Source organism: Lagopus muta, chromosome 12 (genome assembly GCF_023343835.1).
Source record: "Lagopus muta isolate bLagMut1 chromosome 12, bLagMut1 primary, whole genome shotgun sequence".
Lineage (NCBI taxonomy): Eukaryota > Metazoa > Chordata > Aves > Galliformes > Phasianidae > Lagopus > Lagopus muta.
The window spans coordinates 17938578-17961153 of NC_064444.1; the positions used below are offsets into that span (position 1 = coordinate 17938578).

The 22576-nt window shown below is 43.4% G+C and overlaps 1 protein-coding gene and 1 non-coding gene across 7 annotated transcripts in view; both read right to left on the reverse strand.

The window, feature by feature from the left end:
• The window catches only part of CNOT1 (CCR4-NOT transcription complex subunit 1), a 53862-nt gene that overhangs the window by 5849 nt on the left and 25437 nt on the right, over positions 1–22576 (reverse strand). The window contains exons 18-43 of one of the 6 annotated variants that reach the window (XM_048958315.1): positions 22056–22257; positions 21521–21664; positions 20335–20459; positions 19283–19569; positions 18324–18402; positions 16950–17180; positions 16041–16181; positions 15037–15216; positions 13931–14047; positions 13527–13637; positions 12684–12761; positions 12166–12343; positions 11551–11681; positions 10739–11035; positions 8475–8615; positions 8275–8379; positions 7604–7723; positions 6870–7061; positions 5440–5582; positions 4765–4873; positions 4479–4648; positions 3518–3749; positions 1424–1672; positions 1016–1179; positions 623–740; positions 55–156 (exon numbers count right to left, since the gene is read on the reverse strand). In XM_048958315.1, coding sequence (XP_048814272.1) covers positions 55–156; positions 623–740; positions 1016–1179; positions 1424–1672; positions 3518–3749; positions 4479–4648; positions 4765–4873; positions 5440–5582; positions 6870–7061; positions 7604–7723; positions 8275–8379; positions 8475–8615; positions 10739–11035; positions 11551–11681; positions 12166–12343; positions 12684–12761; positions 13527–13637; positions 13931–14047; positions 15037–15216; positions 16041–16181; positions 16950–17180; positions 18324–18402; positions 19283–19569; positions 20335–20459; positions 21521–21664; positions 22056–22257 — 4146 coding nt within the window. Of the gene's footprint in view, positions 1–54; positions 157–622; positions 741–1015; positions 1180–1423; positions 1673–3517; positions 3750–4478; positions 4649–4764; positions 4874–5439; positions 5583–6869; positions 7065–7603; positions 7724–8274; positions 8380–8474; positions 8616–10738; positions 11036–11550; positions 11682–12165; positions 12344–12683; positions 12762–13526; positions 13638–13930; positions 14048–15036; positions 15217–16040; positions 16182–16949; positions 17181–18323; positions 18403–19282; positions 19570–20334; positions 20460–21520; positions 21668–22055; positions 22258–22576 lie in introns of all 6 variants that reach the window. The other 5 variants (XM_048958314.1, XM_048958317.1, XM_048958316.1 and 2 more) reach the window with 5 other exon arrangements.
• On the reverse strand, positions 14425–14560 carry LOC125699515 (small nucleolar RNA SNORA46). Its single transcript, XR_007379595.1, has one exon. It is a non-coding gene; the product is annotated as a small nucleolar RNA SNORA46 (small nucleolar RNA).

Below are 22576 nucleotides of genomic sequence, written 5' to 3' on the forward strand. Positions count from 1 at the left end.
TACTTCCAGAAGATTTTGTTTGGAAGCACCTATTACCTATCTATAGGCATTTACCTTGTACAGAATTTGCATAGGTTTGGTGAGTTCCACATTTCTGAGAAAAGGAGCCAGGTACTTGAAAAGATCGATCAGTAGCTGGGCATACATAGGCCAACCCTGCCAAGAAAAGAAACAGCAAGTGGTGAGTGCACAACAAAGAGCAGCAACCTTCAGGTCAAAGCCATAATTAGGCAGCTGTTCATATAAACCTGGATCCCAACTTTAGTCCTACTGCTCGCTCCACAGTGACAGCAGCACAGCTCGTTTCAAGGAGCTGGGCTGTGCACTGGAAGTTATGGGTTTCTCCTGAACACTCAACACACTGTGCTGAGATGACAGTGCTCAGCCTAGGCTACAGCTCTTCTAGACTTTGGTAAAGATGAGCTTGTTAAATTCCAACCACCCGATACTCAATAGCTTATTGACATCAAGCCTCTCCTCCATGCAGTTAGGTTACTGTGAATACAGAAGACAAAAACAGGACAGCCATGCTACTAGTGCACTTCAGGAGACGTGAAAGCATCACACCAGGCATCCTTCTGGGTGAGCTGTTTATTTCAGAAAAGATGAACTGCAGCCACACCTTCTGCTGTGGTGTATGTGCCAGCATTCTTGCAATAAATATCCGATGGGAGATCAGTTCCAGCCAGGCATAAACAAAACCTGGAGCTTTTGTAGGCCTCAGGATGTGAAATGTGTTACTGAAAGAAAAGTTAGAGCAGGTTAGAAGTGCACAGCTCTTCATAACATTGAGCAAAAACATACACAGCCCTAAAAAGCAAGGTATTTCTGCTTCATTTCACCAGTGACCTTCCTTAAAACAAGCAAGTGGACAGTCTAAGGAGAACCAGTTATTCTGAATGCGATTAAGCCACCACACAGAACAGTCAGATAAGCCTTTAAGATGAAAAAAAAAAAATACAATAAGAATCTTGATCCTACCAGGAAAGGACAAGTTCTGGGATCAAACACCTACCAGAAGGCTGTGAGCGTCTGGAAGTTGATGGTCTCCAACACGTGCTCAGGAGCATTTAATTCCAACAGCAACATGATGAAAATGCGATGGTAAGGGAGCTGCTGAAACTCACCCTGCCGAACCTCATGGTCTTGCAGAAGAACTCCCACCACAATACCAAGAACCTAAAGAGAGCAGCATCATTCAGTGACGACAGCAACAACATCTCTGCAGGTCAGACAGAAATCTCTGACAGAAAGCCACTCGGCACCCCGATATTCCCCTCAGTTTCTTGGTTCAGTGACCAAGGCTCTCAAGCCCCCATCTGATAATTTAGCAGTAACCCACGTTAAGCTGCAGGTATCTTTGCCAGCCAAAGCACACACCGTTATCACTTTAAGTGCAAGGACTACAGAGACAGTTCACAACCTTGTTCAGGAGGTTGATCTTCGTCACGGTGTTGGTGGCTTCCCCGGAGTGCTTCACCAGCAGTGCAATGAGCCGCACAAAGGCATCCAGATTGTGGTAGCACTTGGCTCGGATCATGGTGGGGTTGGCAGCAGGGTTGTGCTGCTGCTCAGCCTGAGCACGATAGCTGATTTCAACACACATTTCAGTGCAAAGCCGGAAAAAGCGGGTGATCAGGTCGTCTGTTTTCAGGATGCCTTGCTGGTGCATCTGCCAGGGAAAGGAAGAACCTCAGAATTGTAAACGCAAGAAATCCGTCCTACAACTTATTTGAAAGACTTTTAACAAGCATTATTCCTCCCCAAGGTGAATGTTTTCAATGCAACTTGATGGTGGCACTGAAATTTAGCCAGGTCTTTTGCTCCCAAATAGTCTTTGATCTTAGAAACCTTTCAACCACCAGCAGAGCTGAGAAGCCTGTTTGGTATCAGTTGTGCTACCAGCACTCAACCTTGCATGAAGGGCAGTAAAGGCAGCAGCAGTTTGGTCTGCTGGGCCTTCAGGAGCCCACGTAGGGCAGCATTCAGCCAGCAGCTCAGGAACCATCAGTACTTTGTGGCAGCACCCTGTACAGACTGCATGTGCACAACAAGCCTTCCTTACAGGAACACAGCATGCAGAAAGAGGTGAGGTTTTGGTTTTTCCCTCCATCTGAAGGAATTATTGTGTAAATTATTTAATAATCATCATCAAGAAGAGCTCTTTGTTAGCTACATTAAAGCCAAACTTAAAAGTTTAAGGGAACCTCTGTGCTTTCAGCAAAGCATCTTACTTCTGAACTCCTACTGCACAAAAATGAAGCTACAGAAGTAGCATAATCACGAACTTATTAAGGTAATTTACATCAAAACTTTGTTTAATGCATTTATTACAAAATACTTCTTTTAAAAACCACATCTGACACCTGAAAGGAAAAAATTTATGTACAAATACTCCAGTCCCATGTATTCAGATTGCTATTTCACATCTGATCAAATACTTAAGAGGTAAGCAAATAAGTGTGGTCAAACAGTGAAGAATGCCAGAAGTGCACTGAGTATTAGAAGTGCACTGTAGTACAGTACAGTGTGTAAGTACACTGTTATGGTATAAAATGGGGTCACATGAGATGGGACTAAGAGGTAAAATCTCTTTAAAGCAGCCAGCTTAATACAAAGCATTTAGAGGTGGTGTTCTGCAGTACGAAACCAGAGTAGCAAAGGTGGCTACAAGCCACAACAGGCAAATAAAAACCAAAACACTGCAGCAGTCAAGGTCTTTATGCATATTTCCAAGCTTGAACTGCTAAAAGTGGCAGCAAAAACTAAAATTTAGTGCTAATACTATAGGAATGATAAATACCCAACAAATAATGCCCAACAAATCAGGGGCTTTCTTGCAGCTGCACTCATGCAGTGACTAGGAACACTTATGAATATCCTAAAACTAGGATGATGACTGCAGGTGCACAGGGGGTTGTAGCCCTCCATTTTGGCTGAGTGCATCTCCTCGTGGTCACACCTGAATGGCAGATGCACAGCTCATCCCATCTGTCAGGATGCCCCGGAGTGAACTGCTGGAGGGGTTGGCTGTTTAGATTTAGATTCCACTTTAGCTAATGAAGTTTCTAGTTTCTCCTCCCTAATGATTCCAGTTAGAAAAGATGTCCTTGTTCACATGATCTGAAACAATTCAGCTGCATCTCTGCAGGTAATTTACTCTGCAAGCTGTCAAGAGCTTTTACTGCTACTTACAAGGAGCAACATCAGCTTCATTAGAGTCTGCAAGAACTACTGCTAACAGCTACCTCACTTGAATTTCTTATCCCACTGGACTTGTATCAAAACCCTGGGCCTGAATGGACAGCTGAGCACTAGAATATCTGTAGAACACCACCAGCCAAAGGGCAGAGGTTTCTACAAACTTCAAAAGGAAAGCAGAATTTTGACAGTCAACTATCACATCCCTGCAAGTTTCAAAGAAGCTGTCTAACATTGGTAATAACTGCTTTAAAATGGAGGGCATCACACCCTACTTATGTTGAATAAAAAGCACCTTTCTTTCCAAAAGCTCTACCTGTCCAACAAACGCAGAGAACGCTTTGGTGCTGTCGCGGCCCGCTGCAGCCGAATGGTAGAGGTTCACCCACTCCCTCAGCAGGTATTCTGCCTTCTCCCTCAGACCTGGTGGATCATCATATTCTGAGGCTTGGGAAATTCCAGAATGCATCATGAAATTGGGACCTCCATGAGCACGGTCGATCATCGCTTCGTAGTTTGATCGGACCACTTCCATCAACTGGGGTAACCTAACGCGACACATCAGAGCAAGAGCTGCGTGAGAATTCTTTCTCCCAAGCCCAAGAAGGCATGCAAAATGGAAGCACCACAAAATATAGTTAAAAGAAAACAAATTCCACACACACATAACCTTTTTATCTTCTTCACTAGCAGAAGTCAGTCCTGAAAGCACGAGGAGTAGGAGGAAAGGCAAAAAGCAAAGAACGCTGACATCAGGTGAGCTCTGAGGTTACACCAGTCTGTGAAACAACGTAGTGCAGGGAAACACCACATGCACTACAAACAGCTTCACTCCTGGGGACTTGGAGAGCCCTGAAGGCCTGAGATTCTGGTATGGCCATGCTAAAGAGCCTGGCTGAAGCACTGGAGTTAGTATAATCTGATTAATACCTTGTGATTGACACATTAATACATGAGAGTTAAAGATTCAAGGGCAACAACACTGCCTAGATTTGAGAAAGTAGGAATTCAAGGGGGTATCACAGCACTGTGGTACTTAGCAGCACAGCACACAGCAATTTCACTGCAAGTCTTTAATCTGAAGTAATGCTGCAACTGCATTTTGACAAAATCAGAGCAATTACAGAAAAATAACAAAACATTTTAAACCAACGTGGGACTGCAGCCATAGAGGAAGTTTAAAGCTCTGTGATTTACTGATACAGAGACACCAACTATGCGTTTCAAACCATAAATGAGCACAACAAATAATACACTGCATGGTATTTCAGGCTCACCCTTCTGGGGCATTCCCTCTGGAATGAGCATTGATCCTCATGAGCGTCTCGATGGTGTGGAACAGATCTGCCTCCGTTACATGGGCAACACTTCTCTCATCCACAAGGAGGATCTTCACCAACTGCATGGCAAATGCCACAGCCATGTAGTTCAAGCCGTTCTCCATCGACTGCCAAAATTAAGAAGGCATTAGGATCACAAAGTTCAACCATGCACCTCATGGCTGACCACTGCTCCTAAGACTGACTGACACTTTTCCCCTCCAAAAAAGCAGGTTCTCTTTACCTGAGCCAGGTGAAGATCATACTGCTGCATGTTAACCAGGTGATTGCGGATCAGCAGCTCCACAGCTTCCACGTTGTACTTGTACTCATCTCTACATTCAATCAGGCACCTAAAAGAACGACATTTCTTTTCACAACTGTACTTAAACCACACAGTTGAAGTGAAGCAGATCAAGTCTAGCAAACATGTGCAAGTCTCTGCAAGCCACTGCAACTCACTGCTTGCTTCAGAAGTCTCTCTTCTGCAGCATTCTGGGAGGTAGTGCTTTGGGTCAAGCATTTGTTCCCCTGCTCTACTGGCCACAACAACCCAGAAAGAGCTTCACTTTATTCAGCACGAGAAGCCCCTCTTCTGAGCACAAAGTGGCACAGCTGCCAGGCTGAAGCACAAGTGCTCCTGCTGCAGGCATATACTATATCACATCATTTGTGACAGCACACAGAGTCCCTACAAAACGGGAAAAAGCAGGGCTTCAATCCATGACAGACTTCCATCACATTCTAGGACGGATCTGCATCAACAGAAACTTTAGTTCCTTTTAACATTAGAAAGACTATTTTTTTGTGCCCATGTTGAGGCAAATGAAAGCATTAACAAGCAAACGATTCGGAATAACTCAGTAACTCCCAAAATTGGGGAAAGGTGACATCATTCCCCTGCTGTGTCACAACTGACCTAGTAATCTGCTTGTTACACCACGGAGATCCATACGCACGGCCGTCCTGCAGAGCCTTCAGCACCAGCAGGTGACACTCACGGTAGCGAAGCAGGAGGTCAGCATCTGCCCCACTGGTGGCATCCAGTAAGCCCTCTACAGCCTAGAACAGATGCAACCTGTTAGCAGAGGGAAAAAAACCCAAAGCCTCTTCCAAATCTTACATAAACCACATCAGCTGCAGCTACCACTCAGCAGTCATGCAAATAACGAGTCAGTTTCTGCTGCAGCCTCTGCACAAGTCAAAGCCTCCTGAGAAGCAATTCTGTGTATGCCTCATGGGAAACCATGTGAAGGAAGATGTGCATAGCCTGACAGGGGACACCTTCCAGATTCTTTAGACAAGGAGCTGCTGCACTCTGATGAGTCTGCAGTGGTCTGTATGACATGGAAGTTACTACACAGGCACAGACGCCAGTTCATGTCACAGAGCTTACCACAACACTCCCCACCTGGTATAGCTCACTAGGTCTGGCTGCAATGGGGTTAGTTCTCTTCAGAGCAGCCCACATGGTGTTAAGTTTAAGATTTGCTGCTGAAACAGTGTTGACAACAATATCTGGGCAGCTGCTGCACAGCCTGCACAATGTGTTAAGGTATTCTCTGTCCTGTTCTGCCTCCCCCCCAGTGAGAAGGCTGGTAGTGCACAACAGAGCGGGAAGGCGCAGGGCCAGCACAGCTGGCACAAAGTGATCACAGGAATATTCCATGCTGTGTGACATCATGCTCTGCGCAAAAAGCCGAGGGAAAGGATGATTAGGGGAAGGCAGTCACTGTGATGTTTGTCTTCCCAAGCAGCTGTTATGTTTGCTGAGGCTGATTTCCAGGAAGCAGCTCACCATCTGCCCGCTGATGGGATGCAGTTCTATTTAGTTTTAGTTTTCTCGTTTTTACTTCGTTTGTGCACACAGCTTTTCCTTCCCCTGTTAAGTCACCATCATCTCAGTGCACGAGTCATTCTGCCTCCTGTCTCCCCCATCCAGCAGGAGAGGGCAATGCACGGGCAGATGAGGACCTATTTATCAGTTACCATGAAATGAAGCAAATCTGCTCTGTAAATCCAGCAAAAAGCCCAGTGCTACTCCCTTATAAGGGCAGTTCAAACGTCTTACTAGCCTCCAAACCATCTTCAAATCAGCAACTACTCCCAGTTGCAAGAGCTTTCTACTTCTCTACCCACTTCTTCCTGCAGCAACCCAGCCATAGCATGCACCACGCCAAGCGAACAGAGCCCTTTTCCCCACGTTATTTACTAAATCTCCAAAGACAGCACTTGTTCAGTATCATCCACCGACAAGCTCCACAGGATGCATGAAGACATGAAGTCACCACAACTGACAAGCCTAACAAGCAACAAACTTGAGGCCAGCTGGGGCAGAATTGTTAACACCTTCTGCAGCAGTCCGAGCGCAGCGATGGCATCACGGGAGTTCCGAGCAACCACCACAGCCTCCAGGAGGCTGCGCAACGCTTGAGCTTGAGGATTCATGGCCAGAGTATGGGGAATGGACTGCAGGTGCTGCTCCAGTTCTGTCATGCATTTGTCATAGATTTGTGCTACATCATCGGTGGCCCAAGCTTGCTGCTTAAGAGAAAGTGGGAGTTAGTCATTTCTCACAAGGACCACATCTGTGAAACTCATATCGATTGGTTCTTCTGCTTCAGAACTCACAGCACCCAGAACGTAGTCCTCTACAGTACTCTCATTAATTTAACTGCATTTCAAACACACAAACATCATCACATTAAGCTGGAGAAATAACTAGCAAACAATTTTAGCAGTCCTTAAGGTCAAGAATGCACTCAGGAACCTGTTCATTATCTCAAAATGAGCGCTTGCTCTACACAACCTTCCCCAAAAGTAACCTTTTCACTGCTATTAAAACTGCATGCAGTAATCCTAACTTGTACATTTGGCTCCAATCTGCTCTGCAAAAGCCTCAGACTGCTTTTAAGAACAGCTTTATGTTGCCATCAGTTGGACTTTAAGGCAATTTAAGATGAACAAACCTTTCAAGGTTTTCCCAAGCAATATAAACGTTTGATTCTTACTAGCCTTCCATCAAAAGACAAGCACTGCAACACTCATCAAAAGGGCTACTTAAGGCAATCAGAAATCTCTACCTTCATAGGTTGAGCCAAGAATCCTGTAGGCTGAGTTAAGTCATTGGTAGGCAAGAAGCCGGGGACGTTACGTGCAAACTCTTCATAAACAGCCAGCTGTTTTGGGTCCACACCTCCAACCTTTGCAATATAGAAGACAATGCATTAACATCTTTGCTAAGCACCACGGCAGTAAGGAACGAGGGTACAACAGGTAGCTGCTCACTCACTTGCATAAATAGTGACCTAACATTGGGAAGTAAGACTGCTGCTCTGTGCTGAGGCAATATCCCTCCTGCCAGACCTCCCAGCACGAGAATTTTGCTGGATCACAGCAACTTACTCCCAGAAACACGGAAGAATTGAATATTGGCCCTATGCTTCTCAGAGGCACAAGAGAATGCCTTCTGAAGGGATGAATGGGAAACAACACAACGGCCCTTTTCTTTTAACAAAACAAAGAGCAGAGGAGAACAAGAGAAAGAACTTCCTCAAGCAACTGAAGAAAATGGCATGAATACATTCTGAAACAACGTATTAATGTGCTTCCACTGCCAATCAAGCTAATAGCAGCTTCAACATTAGACACGACTGACAACATGCAGAGCTGCTTATTTGAAGCAGTGTGGTTCTCTCTTCATTATCAGAAGGAGAAACACAGCATCAGAAAATAGCTCACTTCATATGCTCACCTTTAACCTGATCTGTTCTGGCATCCGTTCAGCTTGGTAAGTTAGCACAACAGGATCACAGTACCGACGACCCTCCTGCCTAGCGTGTTTTCTGAGCTCAAATTCCTGGTGAAGAGAGCCAAATGCATTGCATTTTAGATGCTGAGTCTGGATGTACATGAGAACACAAACCTTTGGAAAGGCAGCAGTCCCACACTTACAGTCGCCAGCCTCTTGTCCATTTCAGGGCCTGCTTTTTCCACAGCTGTCTTCTGGATAAAGCAGCATGCCAGCTCACAGTTATCCTGTGCCAGCTGGGCAGCTGCTTGCTCCATCATGTCCCTCTGTTGTGGGGAGGCTGCCTATTGAAAACCAGGACAATCAGTGAAGGCATTTTCCTTGCATATAGCAGCTCTTAACATGTGCACTGCTGTACTCAACACCAGAACTAATAAAGGAACCTTCTTAGGAAGGTGTTGCCTTTGCATGGAATACACAATAATAAATTTACTTTTTGCACAGCTTTGAATAAAACGTAAGCAAGATGACAGTAAAGACTTTCAACAAAGAACAGAACAGCAGCAGGTTTCCTCCTTCCCCCCCAGCTTATCTCTAGAGCACAAGTGAACTCACAACAGATGCTAATGAAGGAAAAGAAACCCATCTGTTACAGCTGGAGGGTTTTTCCACCACCTAGGCTGCAATCAGAAATGAGTGCCTCACTCAATGCAAAGCTGAGGTGCTAAGTATTTCTGCAGTGGGCTTCCCTTCTCACACAGTTTTTTTTTTTTTCCCTTCCCTTGAGAGTCTGCTTTAAGAGAAAATGGAACAGAGGGATCTATGTGCCAGGGTGTAAAGCAGCCTATTCCACTGGAATACACATATAAATGCAAACAGTCCAACCTCCTTGGGCTTTTTTGCCTGCTAAGATCTACTCCTACTTCAATATCCTCTTTCAGACAAAAACTTTTGCCTTGTTAACCCCCTTCATTAGTAAGCCAAATTTTTGAAACATCTTGTGCAGCATCTTCTCCTGCAGCACAACATTCTGTGCAATTATGCCATTCAAAAAGTTTTCCTGGATTACAACTGAACCTACATCAATAAATTCATGACATTTTGCAAATACAGAATACATTAACACTAAGTCTTCCATAAAGCATGAATTACTTTTTTCTACACATGTAGGAACCTGGCAGAGATACTCACAGCTTGCGTTCACCTGCCTCACCTCTGCCATCTCATGCCACCCAAAAGATAACAAGCATTCCTTCAGTTGCTTCCCTGTCTGAACTCCAGTCACCTCCAATGAGTCACAGCAAAAGTATTTCTCTCTCTCTCTCAGAGATGTAGGATTTTTGTTTCTTTGCCTTTTGAGGTTACTACCTTGACACCCAAGCTCTGAGGAATAATAAGCAAAAGGTGCTAACAGCAATCTGAGGCCAAGTTCCCATGTTAACAAAGCAGAAGTTTTTACTCCCATCCTCAGCTTGTACTTAAGACTGACAGCACAGGACTCATACGTTTGTGCTACACCCTCTGTAAGCCCAGACTTGCTACTGCAGAGAAAGCAACCAGCTTCTGATCTTGGCAATCAGGTTACCTGAAGCTCTGAATGGAGGGTCAGCATGGCTTGAGGCATGTAAGTTACATCACACAGCCCATACCTGGGCTTGGGAGCCTTACTTAAGCTTTGTAAGGCTCTTCAGACCTTCACAATCTGCCCCTTTGAGCAGAGAGCAACTGCACTGCAAAAGGGCCTTCACAGTGCCACTCCTACCAGATGGGCAATAGCAACACGCCCTTAAGAGGCAGGCAGCCCTTCAACTTTGCTATCCTTCCAGGTAATAAAATGTCTCAATCTTTCCAAGGTCTGTGCCTGTTGCAACACCAATGGCATGCATAGCAAGACTGGGTTACAGCTGCTGTTCTGGCTAGCAGTTCATGAACTGTATTACATTTAGCCAAGAGGGAAAAACTAGGACTTCAGCTCAAACTTTGCTTGTTAGAAAAAAAGAGTTCGAAATATCCTCTAAAGAAGCCAGGGAGTGGAAAAGCTGTTCAGAAGTCTTAACTACTTATCTGCTAGCAGCAGGACTGAACGAAATCCGCCCAAAGCTTACATACATACCATGATAATCTATCACAAGAAAATCCCAGAACCAATTTAATTCTGTCCACCCTTGCTTATCTACCTGAAAAGCCACAGAAAGATAAGCACTCCAAAGCTTCCATGATGAGATCAAACTCGACAGCACGCAGGGACAAACAGCTCAGGAAGCTCGAGTGCAATGTAGCCACATCCAGCTGACAGGCTTAAGACTATACGATGTGAACTGTTATTTCAGCACAGTTCATCTCCACGCTGGATAAGCCGTGTAGCCTGTGCAGCATTAATAGAGAACTCTCTCTGTGTGGAAAACAGAGTTGCTAATGCTGGATATCTGTGAAGACAGAAGGAAGTTTCTGACGATGCAACTCTTACCCTCAGTGCAGTAGCAAAACTGTTCTTCAGGTTGGTAGCTATGCTCATGAGCAAAGGCTCCCTGCAGGTGATCATGGCCATCCCAGCAGTCAGGTTCCTCATCATGTGGTGTGCAGCCACACGCATTCGTGACTCCTCAGAATCCAGCGCAAAGTCCTTCCTGACAATCTGCTCACACGTAGTCATGGCAATCTTAATGGACCGATCCACCACGGGATGCACCAGCTCCTGCACCGCTCGCTCTATAGCCTGCCGCACGCACTGCTTCAGCTGGGGGTGGGCCTGGAACAGCGGGATCTGGAGGAGCATTGGGGAAGTTATGTTAGTATACTGGCTTACTACTGGCTCAATCTACCCTAGGCATTCACATTTCCCAAACATTTTTAAAGGATGCCCTCACAGCTTGTGTACAGTATTCCTTACTATTCCAGCATCTATTTGATCGTTCTGAAACACAGGACAGGTTTTCTTTCAAAGTTGCAGCTGATCACAGAGCAAAGACTGAATTAAGAGCTAAGTCACTGACTGGTCAGGAGGAGCAAGGAAGCCCTGGCACCTGTCCCAGCTGACACCTATTGCCTGAATTAATGTACTGCACACGCTACATTGCAAGACCATTTGAGAGCCTGTTAGCTAATACAACCACTACTAACTCCCCAAATTCTCCCTCAGGCTATTTGTTAGCACTCCCTCTCCCTTTTACTTCTGAGAACCGAAGAAATAGCTTCAAATTCTAAAATGCCAAACCCACTAGCTAGGATCTGTGGCAACGTCAGTGGTAGGAACACTCAGCAAACCAAATCAGCACTTACTGTTGGATTCAAGGTGATATGTGGAGCCAACCCTCCCAACGAATAGACATTGATGTCATGATAACTGTACTGGGGCTGCGGAGGAACTGTGGCTGTACAAGTGGTGCTGGTAGCTGGAGTTGTAGAAGCAGCTGGAAGAATATAAAGATGTTCATTTCAAACCATGAGGGAAAAACAAGTGATTATAATGGAAGCACATGCCTAACTGAGACCCAGTAGGTGATGAAGTTCTGATCATGAAGCTTCCTACAGGTACCTAACATTTTTTCCACCTCCTCAGTATCTAGCACCATGTTAACTTCAGTGCATTTTGGCAGTTGTTTGTCACAGCAGGGTTTGAACCCTGCTACAATCCCACTTATCCATCTCCCAGCTTCACTCTCTTCTGAAGAGCAGTTACACACAGCACATGCACAATTAGTCCTCAGGACTCAGCTTCCATCCCTCTCCCATCTCCTAATTGTTAGCATCCTTTCCTTACAAAACCATTCTAGTGATTCTAAGCTTTCAGTAACATTACAGTAGTGCAGAAGGCTTCACACTCTTCTCTGCAATAGCACAGCCTGTCTTAAAAAAACTCCATACAGTATTGAGTTTGATCTGAGGTGTGCTTACTGGTGGTGGTGATGGGTGGTAGCTCTTCTGGCTGCTTCACATCTTTCTTTGGAGCAGACAGCTGCTCATCCAGATTTTTCAGACGATCCTTATCTTTCAGGAGATTTCCAGGTTTCAGCTCATTGATGTCCAGTGCAAGATTCTTGCAGAGCACTTCGATCTCAAACTTCAGATTCAACTGCACAACAATTTTAGTTTAGGTTTTGTCACAAGGAAAAAACCCCAAACGTTTACTGGCTGCTCAAATCCCAAATCCCAAGCTTCCTGTTCTAACTCATGTTTTCTTTCTTTCTTTTTTTTTTTTTTTTTTAAGGCCTGCATAAGCAAGTGATGGTTAGACAAACAACTTGCACATTAAACCTCACAGAAAACAAGATTCATCCACATTCTTACTAAGTTAGCAATGCCCAGTCCCTCACACAAAGTGGGAATTGAAATTTGGTCCTTCCCAACATCTTTCTGACTGATATGTCAAGAAAACCTTAAACTCAGTAGGTACAGCAAAGCAGAAAATTTACTTTTAGATCATGTTCTTGATGCAGCTCAGCTAAAACATTCATAATGGCCATTGTCCATGGGTTTGGAGGCCTGAAGACCTACAGGAGAAAATGAGAGCAGCATTACACAATGTTCTGGAATGTTTAGTTAACTTAGACATGTTTTGACACTGAACCATTATGTGCACATACAGACAGGGAAAACTGAAGTTTTCACAGCTGCAGGCAGAGCTGCTTTCAGCTCTGAGAGGAACCAGATGAACCATCAAGCTGAACACTGAGCTGCAAACATGACTGGGTCCTTCTGAGATATCAGTTGTTCAGCCAAACAGAATTAAGAAGAGCCAGTACCATGTTAACTTCAGTGCATTTTGGCAGCTGTTTGTCACAGCAGGGTTTGAACCCTGCTACAATTTCACTTATCCATCTCCCAGCTTCACTCTCTTCTGAAGAGCAGTTACACACAGCACATGCAGAGTTAGTCCTCAGGACTCAAAAAGAGGCATGTTGAGGGTGGAAGGAAATAGATCCACCCAAACAACAAAACAGATCCTAGCACCCCTTCACAGTGACATCCTTTTGTTTCTCAGCAGAGGTCTGTGTCTGGGGATACTACAGTACAGTTCAGCCAACATCATCCCTTTAGGCTGAAAAAAACCCAAAACCACCACCACAACCAAAACAACACAGAACAACCAAAAGAAACAGACAAAACACAAGCTTCCCCTCAAAAATGGAGCTCACTTTCAGCCCCAATATCCCTTAACACCCCACTGCACATGAAATATACTGAGAAGCACTACTTAATTTCTGCAATGCTTATGTTGCCACTTGAGCAATAACCCCCAGCACAAAGTCACTTACCACACTCCTGACACTGGATTCTAAGACTTTGGCAACAAATGGTACTACATAAAGCAATTCCTGCTGTCCCTTAACATACGCTTCCAGTAGTAGAGACTTCACATCCAAATCCTGAAAAACACCATCAACAATTAAGAAGGGTAGCAGGGCAGAGAGAAATAAATGCCAAGAACACTGCAGAAATGCCATTTACATGTTATTTTCTTATAGGATATAATGGCAAAATTGAGTCAAGACAGTCCTTGAGTTTTACAGACTGCTAAGCATTGGCCTTTCATTTGAACAGACATTTTGATGTAAGATTACCTCCTTCATTTTGATTATAGCTTTTCCAAAACAGCCTATGCTGCTAAACCACAACACAGTAGTTTGTATCAAGCAAGTCTGTGAAGACAGAATCTTACCGTGTGCAGGATGGGCTTATTTTTAGCCAGTGTAATCATTCCCAGCCAGTGACCAAGGTTCTTTAACAAGGAACGGTCGGAGAAGTTGGCTGCAGCCTTATCTGATGTCAGCAGCACCTAACGAAAAAAGCAACTCAAGCAACAACTGGAAGATAATCAGACGACACCAAATCAAACAGCTGCTCTGACCCAAAGCAAAGCTTCAGAACACTAAGTTCTGAGCTCCAGTCCCATTACAGACATAGTCAAGAGCAGCCTTTGCCCCAATCTGCCTTGTAATGACTTCAACATTCCTTTACTTGAAGAGGATCAGGAAGGATTATGCCTCTCCAGAGCTTTCCAGTTACTGATAAGGCTGCTACGACTGCCCAGCAAAACGTAAACTGGGAAGGTAACGCTTCGTAACACTTCCTTGCAGGTCTGAAGGCATTTCCTGGGAAATGATTTAATTCTTACTTCAAGACCTACAGCGTGCTTCAGCATTCTGCTACTAGCTTTGTCCCTTAGCTTCAGAGCAGCATCAGCCAAACAGAAGGCCAACTATACTCTAAAGAGCCAGGAGATTCTTTTGCACTACAGCGTAACCCATGGTAGCCAGGAAAATCCACCAACAGGTTTAAAAATAGTGCTTTCTTGACAAACTTGATTCACTCACTCATCTCATCAGGGCTATTTCTTCTTGATCTCTTTGCATTCATGTTAATTTAGTCCTCTAGTGATTTTTAGTTGTTACACCTCTGTTTTCTCTATCCCCCATCCTCTCTACCCTTTGATTAAAGCAGCAGAGTGTGGTTCTCATCCTGATACTCCCCCACACAAACTAACTAGACCACAAAAAAATTTTTCATGCTGTGCTTTGCAGACCTCACACAGATTTAGAACCCATCTAAAAAATAAGTTTAAATGCAGATATACCTTTTTAATTATTTCTGACTGAAAACAGAAGAATCCCAGCATTCATACAGTAAGCTGTTAGCTTAAGCTAAAGCAGGCTTTTCCAAGATACTCCATTTCTGAAGATCAGCAGCACAGAAAGCAAACGGCCTGAGAACAGCATACCTCTAAAGGTTGAGACCTACCCAAGCATTAGAACTTGTGCTACTCACCTTGATATTTCTGTAAGTTTCATTCAGAACCATTTTATTAAATTCTGGATTCTTAAGAGTGTCAAGGAAGTTTGAATATAAGCTGTGAAAATTTGGCTCAATACTGACTCGCTTCATCACGAGATACTGCGATACCCAAGGCATGAACTCTTCTTTCACTGTTTCCTTCAGTTCTTCAACCTGTCCCCATAGCAGAGAAAAAGCACACCACAAAAAAAGAATGAGACAACCCCAAACTCAACTGTTTTTAGCACTATAGTTGGTGGTTTTATTTCTAAATGGCTCCGATATCAGTGGATTTCTCTATCTAAAGATCTGGTCAGCCAGTAAGGATTCAATCAGAAAATGAGCAAGGCACAGTATTTTAGCACTCCTTTGCTTCTCTGCTTTCTAACACGACTTCAGAACAGCCAGGACTGTTGGCACCTTGTGGTAAAGCAGCCTATCCACAACACAGAAGTCACAGGTGGCAGCAGTGCTGCAGATTTCTACTCAGGAAAACTAACAGGAACTTCAGACAGAAATGCAAGAGCCTAGCAGCAGAACCATGCAGCACCAAATGGTACCCAGCCCATTTATCTGAATGTCTGCAGAAGTCTCTGAAAAATATCAACATCAATTTGAAATAGCGTTTTCCAATCCTTACAGGTAACAAAAAATAAATCACAAGGTACAATTATTCCATGCATCTACTACAAGTGCTTTCCTCAAGATCTGCAGCACTCGAGCACAAGGGATTTGGCCATAGTGAAACAAAGCAATTTGTAGGAAAAAGCAAGATTAAGAATAGCTATCTTTCATTTCTCCCTACTCCATGAAAAAATGCATCTCTGAAGGTTCCAAAGCAACAGGTGATGGAAACTGCTATTTCCTTAGGGTATGCCCTTCCCTCTCCTTTTTTATTTTACAAGTTAGCACTGTTTGTAGATACACCATCATTTACCAGTTCAGAATGCAATTTTAGAAATAGTTAAATCACTTTACTGGTGTTCTTTTGTACTTGCCTTCTGTGTCATGTTTGACTGGGACAGATTATTGAAGATGAAAGCAATTTTTTCCTGGACATTTTCTGGAGGTTCCACAATTCTCTCAGTTTGATCTGTTGCAACTAACAGCGTATCAATGTTGGTGGTATTAATGGAAGGCTGGAGGGAGACCAACAAGTTAAGAACAGATAATAAACCTAGGGGCAATAACCAAATAAAGTTTTGCTTCATTTTGTCAAGCCAAAAAGAGCTGAGCTTTATGAGATCTCTACTACTGCCCCTAATGCACTTCTACCAGTGCTCAAGGGAAGCAATTTTACACTACAGTGGTCAGTACTGAGCAAAAGAATGCCACTGTACAGAAACCAAGCCCTCACACCTGCATTCATATGTCCATATGGACACAAAGCACAGCGTTAGCCTGGAGAAACAACAGTGCAGCAGCCCTTGGTACAACAGTAGGTCTCCAAAAGCACCTCGACACTAAACTGGGAGAGAATTCCACTTCAGAGAATTCAGCTTCATCTGAGACAAAGCATGCCAACAGAACGGGCCAATGAAATGCGCACCTACAGCTGAAAGTCTGAATTTAAGGGCTTTAGCATCTAGTATGCTGTAAGAGATAGTTTGCTACAGTAATCGTAACTCAAGCTTAGAATTAGACAGTATAAACACCACTTAAAATCTAAGAAAAAAAAAAAAAGCCTTCCTATAGCACCATAGTAATTCCACAGCTCCATAATGACAAAATGCATCTCTATGAAAGCACCAATCCTATGACTAGATAAAAACATGAAGCAATGGGATTACAGCTCAAAAATCAGCAGTACAGAAGTTTAACTGGCCTCTACCCTCATGTTCTCAATCTGTACCCACTATTCAACTCCTTTACTTATCCAGCAGGGGCCCTGGGTCACAGATGCTTACCGGCACGTCCTTCTTGAAGCTGACTCCTGTTGGTCGAGTGATGGTGATGGTTTTTGCAACAGTGGTGGTGGTTGAGGTGGTTACTATAGTGCTGACTTGGCCAGCAAGAGGAGCTTTTGCTGGAACCTGGGCCTGGGCCTGAGCCTGGGCAAGTGCAATGCTTCCAGGGGTGGTGATTGAGCCCTGCATTTTCACAGGAGGATCTCTAGACTGCTGTCCATATTCTATGTACTAGAAGAGAGTAAACAAGCACATTCACAGAAAGCAATGTAAGTAGAGAATGACTTTCAGCACAAGCACTATAAACATTTGCTGCCAATCTTTAATTCTTAACATTAAAGCCATCAAGGGAATCTGCAAAATACAATCAAACTGCTTATTAAGCATACACCTCATCATCACACAGCTCGCTTCTTTCCAGAGAAGAACCACCAGCTCTCTCTCTAACCTCACAAGCAGATACTCAGCATCAGATTCAACATCTGTAAGACATTTTGCAGAGCCAGAAATCCCCATCCCTGCAGGTTGGGGTTAGTAGATCAAAAGAGGGGGACTAAAAGGCTTGCTTACAAAGCAGGGAAAAGTCTTCCCCCCCCAAGGACTCCTACAGCTAAACGAAAAAAAGTCCAAAGTTCACAACAAATAAGCAAAAAACACAGTTTTGAAGTGTCCAGCTCTACATTTCTTAAAACCTCTAAGGTAATGTGACAATAGAAAACAAGCTTTTCATTTTAATACACTGAGCCTACATATTTGTAACACCAGATGATACACAGCCATTTAAGGGACAGAGACTGAAACCTGCCAGTGAAATTAAGACTGCACAGCTCTGGGCAGATGAATTCTCAGTGCTAGAGCTGAACATTTCTCCTTATTCAGATTATGCTCTCAAGCTCTACCACAGGGATTAATGATTTCTTATCTCTCCTAACAGCCTTTGAGACAGACACCTTATGATCAGCACAGCAGGGTATTTCTACCTTCAGGAAGGAAGTTTTTCTTGCCTTTTTCTGGACTATGTTACTAAGGCTGAGTATGTTACTCTACAAACACAGCTGATTAGCTTTTCCCCTGTTTCCCAGGAAAAGCCCAAATCCCTAAAAGACTGAAGTGTGATTCCTTGGAGGCACTTAAAAACCCACATGTGTGGCCATGTGCCCTGGTTGATCATGCAGGTAACTGTGAGCAACCCAAACAGGTGTAGAGGAACAGATTGCCAACACCTACATCCACAAGTCTTGTAAAACATAAGAAAGAACTCATCCAGGAAATAAAATGGCTAAATGGGAGACAGCCCAGACCATTTTCCCAAGAGAAAACAGCAAGCTGCTCAAAAGACTTTAAAAACCACAGAAAGCCAAGGAGCACACTCACCTCCTGCAAGTGATGAGGGAACTGTATAAAGTGACTAATAGAAGCCAAGTGCTGACAATACTGAGGATAGTCCTTCAACCTGTCAGAAAAACCAAACCAAAGACACGTTAGTCAGAAGCATAAGCCCAGATCAAAAACAGTATTGCAGGGCAATGTAAATGTAACACTGGTATGTCATCCACATACTACATCAGAATTACTTCTGTCTTGCTCACAGCAGCTGTGCTCTAAACAAAACGTTTTCTAGAAAGCAGTTGTTGTAGTGAAAGCCATTCTAAATGAATTCATTCAAGAGCAAAACACAAGGTCAATTCACAGCAACCCAGCTTATTGTAAATCTCTATACTTCTGACTGAAGACAATCTCATTTTTATTCAGTGTTAGCAGTAAGATTATTGCAGAAGTGATTTGCAGAAGGGCTCAGCATCTTAAACAGCAAATCAGTGCCCTCACATTGAAAACACCACAGTAACATTCTTCATAATCTTGCACAACTTTAAAGCAGAATATTCTGAGCAACAGATGATTCAGATGCAATACTGGAGATTCAAATTCAAGACAAACTCCTAGAGCTTAGGTTCCTGGCCAGGCTTTTATTACTGAGCAGTGCAAATGGCATTCTAATAGAGCACACCTGCTAGGAATAATTACAATCAATATAAGAAGTTGACCACTTCAGGCAATTCAACACCTCCCTGAATTATTCTTACACACAAAGGCCACCAAGTATTTTCAGCATCTCAGTTTGTCCCCCATTTACACAGGTGCTGCACTTCACGTGTTGATTTCCAGCTAGCACATCAACACATCCTCTTTCAGTTCAGCATGTTTTCAAGTAATCCTAACACTGACATATGTAAATTTCTCACACATCACTCACTGTTTACTGCAGAATTATAATTGGCTCAAGGTTAACGAGACATTACACGCGCTGTTTATTACCAGGAAACCACACTCACCTATTTTTAAATCTATCTAGTGCAGCAATACCAAAATAGTACATTTTGGAGGCAAAAGGCTTTCGTAAGGCTTCAAGAACGTAGCGAAGGGCCAGGCCCAAAGCCATGTAGGTAACCAGTCCTTTCTCTATTATCCCACCAAACAGGCAGGCTGTTATGTGCAGCTCTTTGTCAGGGTACTGGGGAAAGAAACGATATTCCTCAAACAAGTTCCTCAGCATGCAGTTAAACACTTCTCTTTCCCGTTTAATGTTGGAGTCCTTAAACCTCTGCAGCATTTCCAAGACCTGCAAGCAAAGAAAGCAGAAATCTTTACCAACAAATGTTTTATTTCAGCTCTTCTGCATCTATGAGTTTCAAGTACACCTATAGCTAAGGTAGGTGGGTGCACTACAAGCCAGACTGCAGAGTCAGCATTTCCACAAAAGCACATTTAGCTACTGGGTACTGATCACTACAACCAGCCTTTATCATCATAGAATCATAGAATCATAGAATCATAGAATCATAGAATCATAGAATCATAGAATCATAGAATCATAGAATCATAGAATCATAGAATCATAGAATCATAGAATCATAGAATCATAGAATCATAGAATCATAGAATCATAGAATCAATCACCAAGGTTGGAAAAGACCTAGAAGATCATCCAGTCCAGTTCAGATTTGAATTCTCACTCCTTTCTTTTCAGTAACAGCCTTCAGGAAAAACTTTCTGCTACCTCCAAGCCCAGTACTTCAAAACTACAGAAATTAATGTTCTATGCCATAGTTTATAAACATACAAATACATTAAACTAAATTAGTAGAACTTGGAAGAGCAAGTATTTCACATGCTTAGGATTACTCTAACTAAAACAGGAGCAGCAGTGCATACATGTAGAAGTTGCAGTCATTTTCACAGACTTTAAAAACAAATACATTCAAGACAGTATAATTTAATGGATTGTTTGAAGGCACACTAGAACTTATCTTGAATATTCAGGCTTCTACTTCTGCTGCTGCCTCTATCTCGAGGCTGGTGACAACTGTTACAGAAGGGAACTCACCTCATCTACAGACATGGTTGGATGTGGTGGATGGTTGTAGATACGCTGGAAGTAGCTGTTTGCCTCATCATCTATTTCTTTGCTGAAGTTCTGATTAGCCTCTGGCCACACCTGAGATAAGTCAGCTGTTAAAAAAGGCAATAGGTCACAATTAACTTCTGACAGTCGATGCCTCTTCACCTCTTCAGAAATCTCTAAGTAATCTGCTAGTTAATCTTAAAAATCAGGTTACTGAGTCTTCCTAGTAGCCAGGAATTCTTATTTAAAGATCTGTTTTCAAAGCATTTATACAAGAGAACTGAGTCCCAGGAAGGAATTAGTCTCTTAGTGTTGTATTCCTAGAACCCACTGCAACCCAAGCTAGCCTCAGCTGGCACCTGAACCAAATGAATGCAAACAAACTAGGATAAAGCATGCTACACAACACTAACATGCAGACAAACTTTCACACAGACTTTCAGGCCAGCCAGTGAGCTTCAAGCAGGTTTTTACTGAATGCTCAAGCCCCAAAAGAAAAAAAAACACCACAATGGTCACTAAAGCTGCCTGCACTGTCTGCCTACAGACACCTATAGCTTCGCTTTTTTACACATACGTAACAACAGTTGGTGGAAAATTTAGCATATGGGCAGGCTTCCTAAGAGCAGTGTTTGTTTGCTTAAACATGTGAGTATATTTAGAGTTATAAAGGAGCTAATAATTACGGCTCTATTTTGAGGACCAAATCATTCTCTTGAGGAATAAAAGAGCCCAGCACCTTCCCACCAACTCACGTTAGTTGTGTTTCTTTTCCAACACTGCAGGCAGCTTCACTGCTGTGCTGCAGCAGGACTCAGCTAGCTATGATTAGCCACCTTACAAACAAAAACCTTTTACAACACAAGCAACTTGCTGAAGAGTAGGACAAGACTTCTGTTCAAAACATAGCGCAATTAGGATAGAAGGACAGAAGCATGCTGTTCATGCAATTCCTTAATGTGTTGTATTACTATTCTTTTTTTCCCAATCCCACCTCCAGTTACTGGGCAAGCTGCTAGCATACAAGTTAAGAAGCACCTTTTTCAGACTAAGAGTGCATTACAAGAGCCACACTTCTATTATCACCTCCAGAACAAAGCCACCCCCTGAAGGAAACGCAGATTAACCACAGTCACACTTCACAGTCACAGACAACACTACCACTTACAAGGTTTCATCTTACTCTGCTGGAACGTAGGCTGGCTCAGTCCAGATGTGCTCAGCTTCCTTTGCACGAATGGGTCATTGTTCACTGCAGGAAGGCCCAGGGCTCCAGTTCCTATGCCAGTCAGGCTACCCGTAGTAAGACCTCCTACTGGAAAGTACACAAGGTATACCATCTCAGCTGCACCCTTCATACTATGTGTGTATCACTTGCATCACCTGTTTCCAATAAGTTATCTGAGCCACAGAGCTTCAGAACTATCCAGTGTCAAGCACTTTTATCTCAGCAGTTCCTCATCTCTGTCCCAACCTAAAACGATGCTGCTAAAATCTGTCAAAAACACACAGCCTCTGGACTCTGACATGTTGTATCGATTGCAGTCACAATATTTGAAACTGCTGTGATCTAAGAACAAGGATATATAATTCCCTCCCACAACAGACAGCTGTCTGTCCAGTGCTTCCAATCACAGTAAATAACGAGTGTCTTAACTCTGATGTATCAAAAATACAAAATTCTCCTGGCCAGATAGCAGTACCTGGAAGCTGTGAAGAGAGTCCTCCAATGCCACTGAAACCCGTTGTCTGGTTTTGCGTGGAAAGAGGGGGAAATGCTTTTGCTGGTGACTGAGGAGTACTGAACGCAGAGCCCAGGTTTGGAGGGAAGCCTTGCATGCTCTGGGTGTGAGGAGCAGCTGAGCCACCTAAACTCAGAGATGCCATTCCTGCAAGCGAGTCGATCTGAATGAAAAATGAAAGAAGATTACACACAGGCAGCTGTAAGATGAAATCAAGCTCACTCTTTGCACGTTTTCTATGAAGACAGCTTCATGTCAAAAACATTCCTGAAGAGAGTCATGGTCGCTTTAAAATCTGAAATCAGACTACCTCAAAATAGCCATCTGCCTATAGAATGCTACATTATATACCCAAAGGATAACATGACTAAGGCTAACATCTGCTGATCCACTTCTTCACATCAGCTATTTGCAGCAGGTTGCCATGGTATTTGGTACATTGGATAAGCAACTTCAATAAGGTAACAGTTTATAAGGGAACT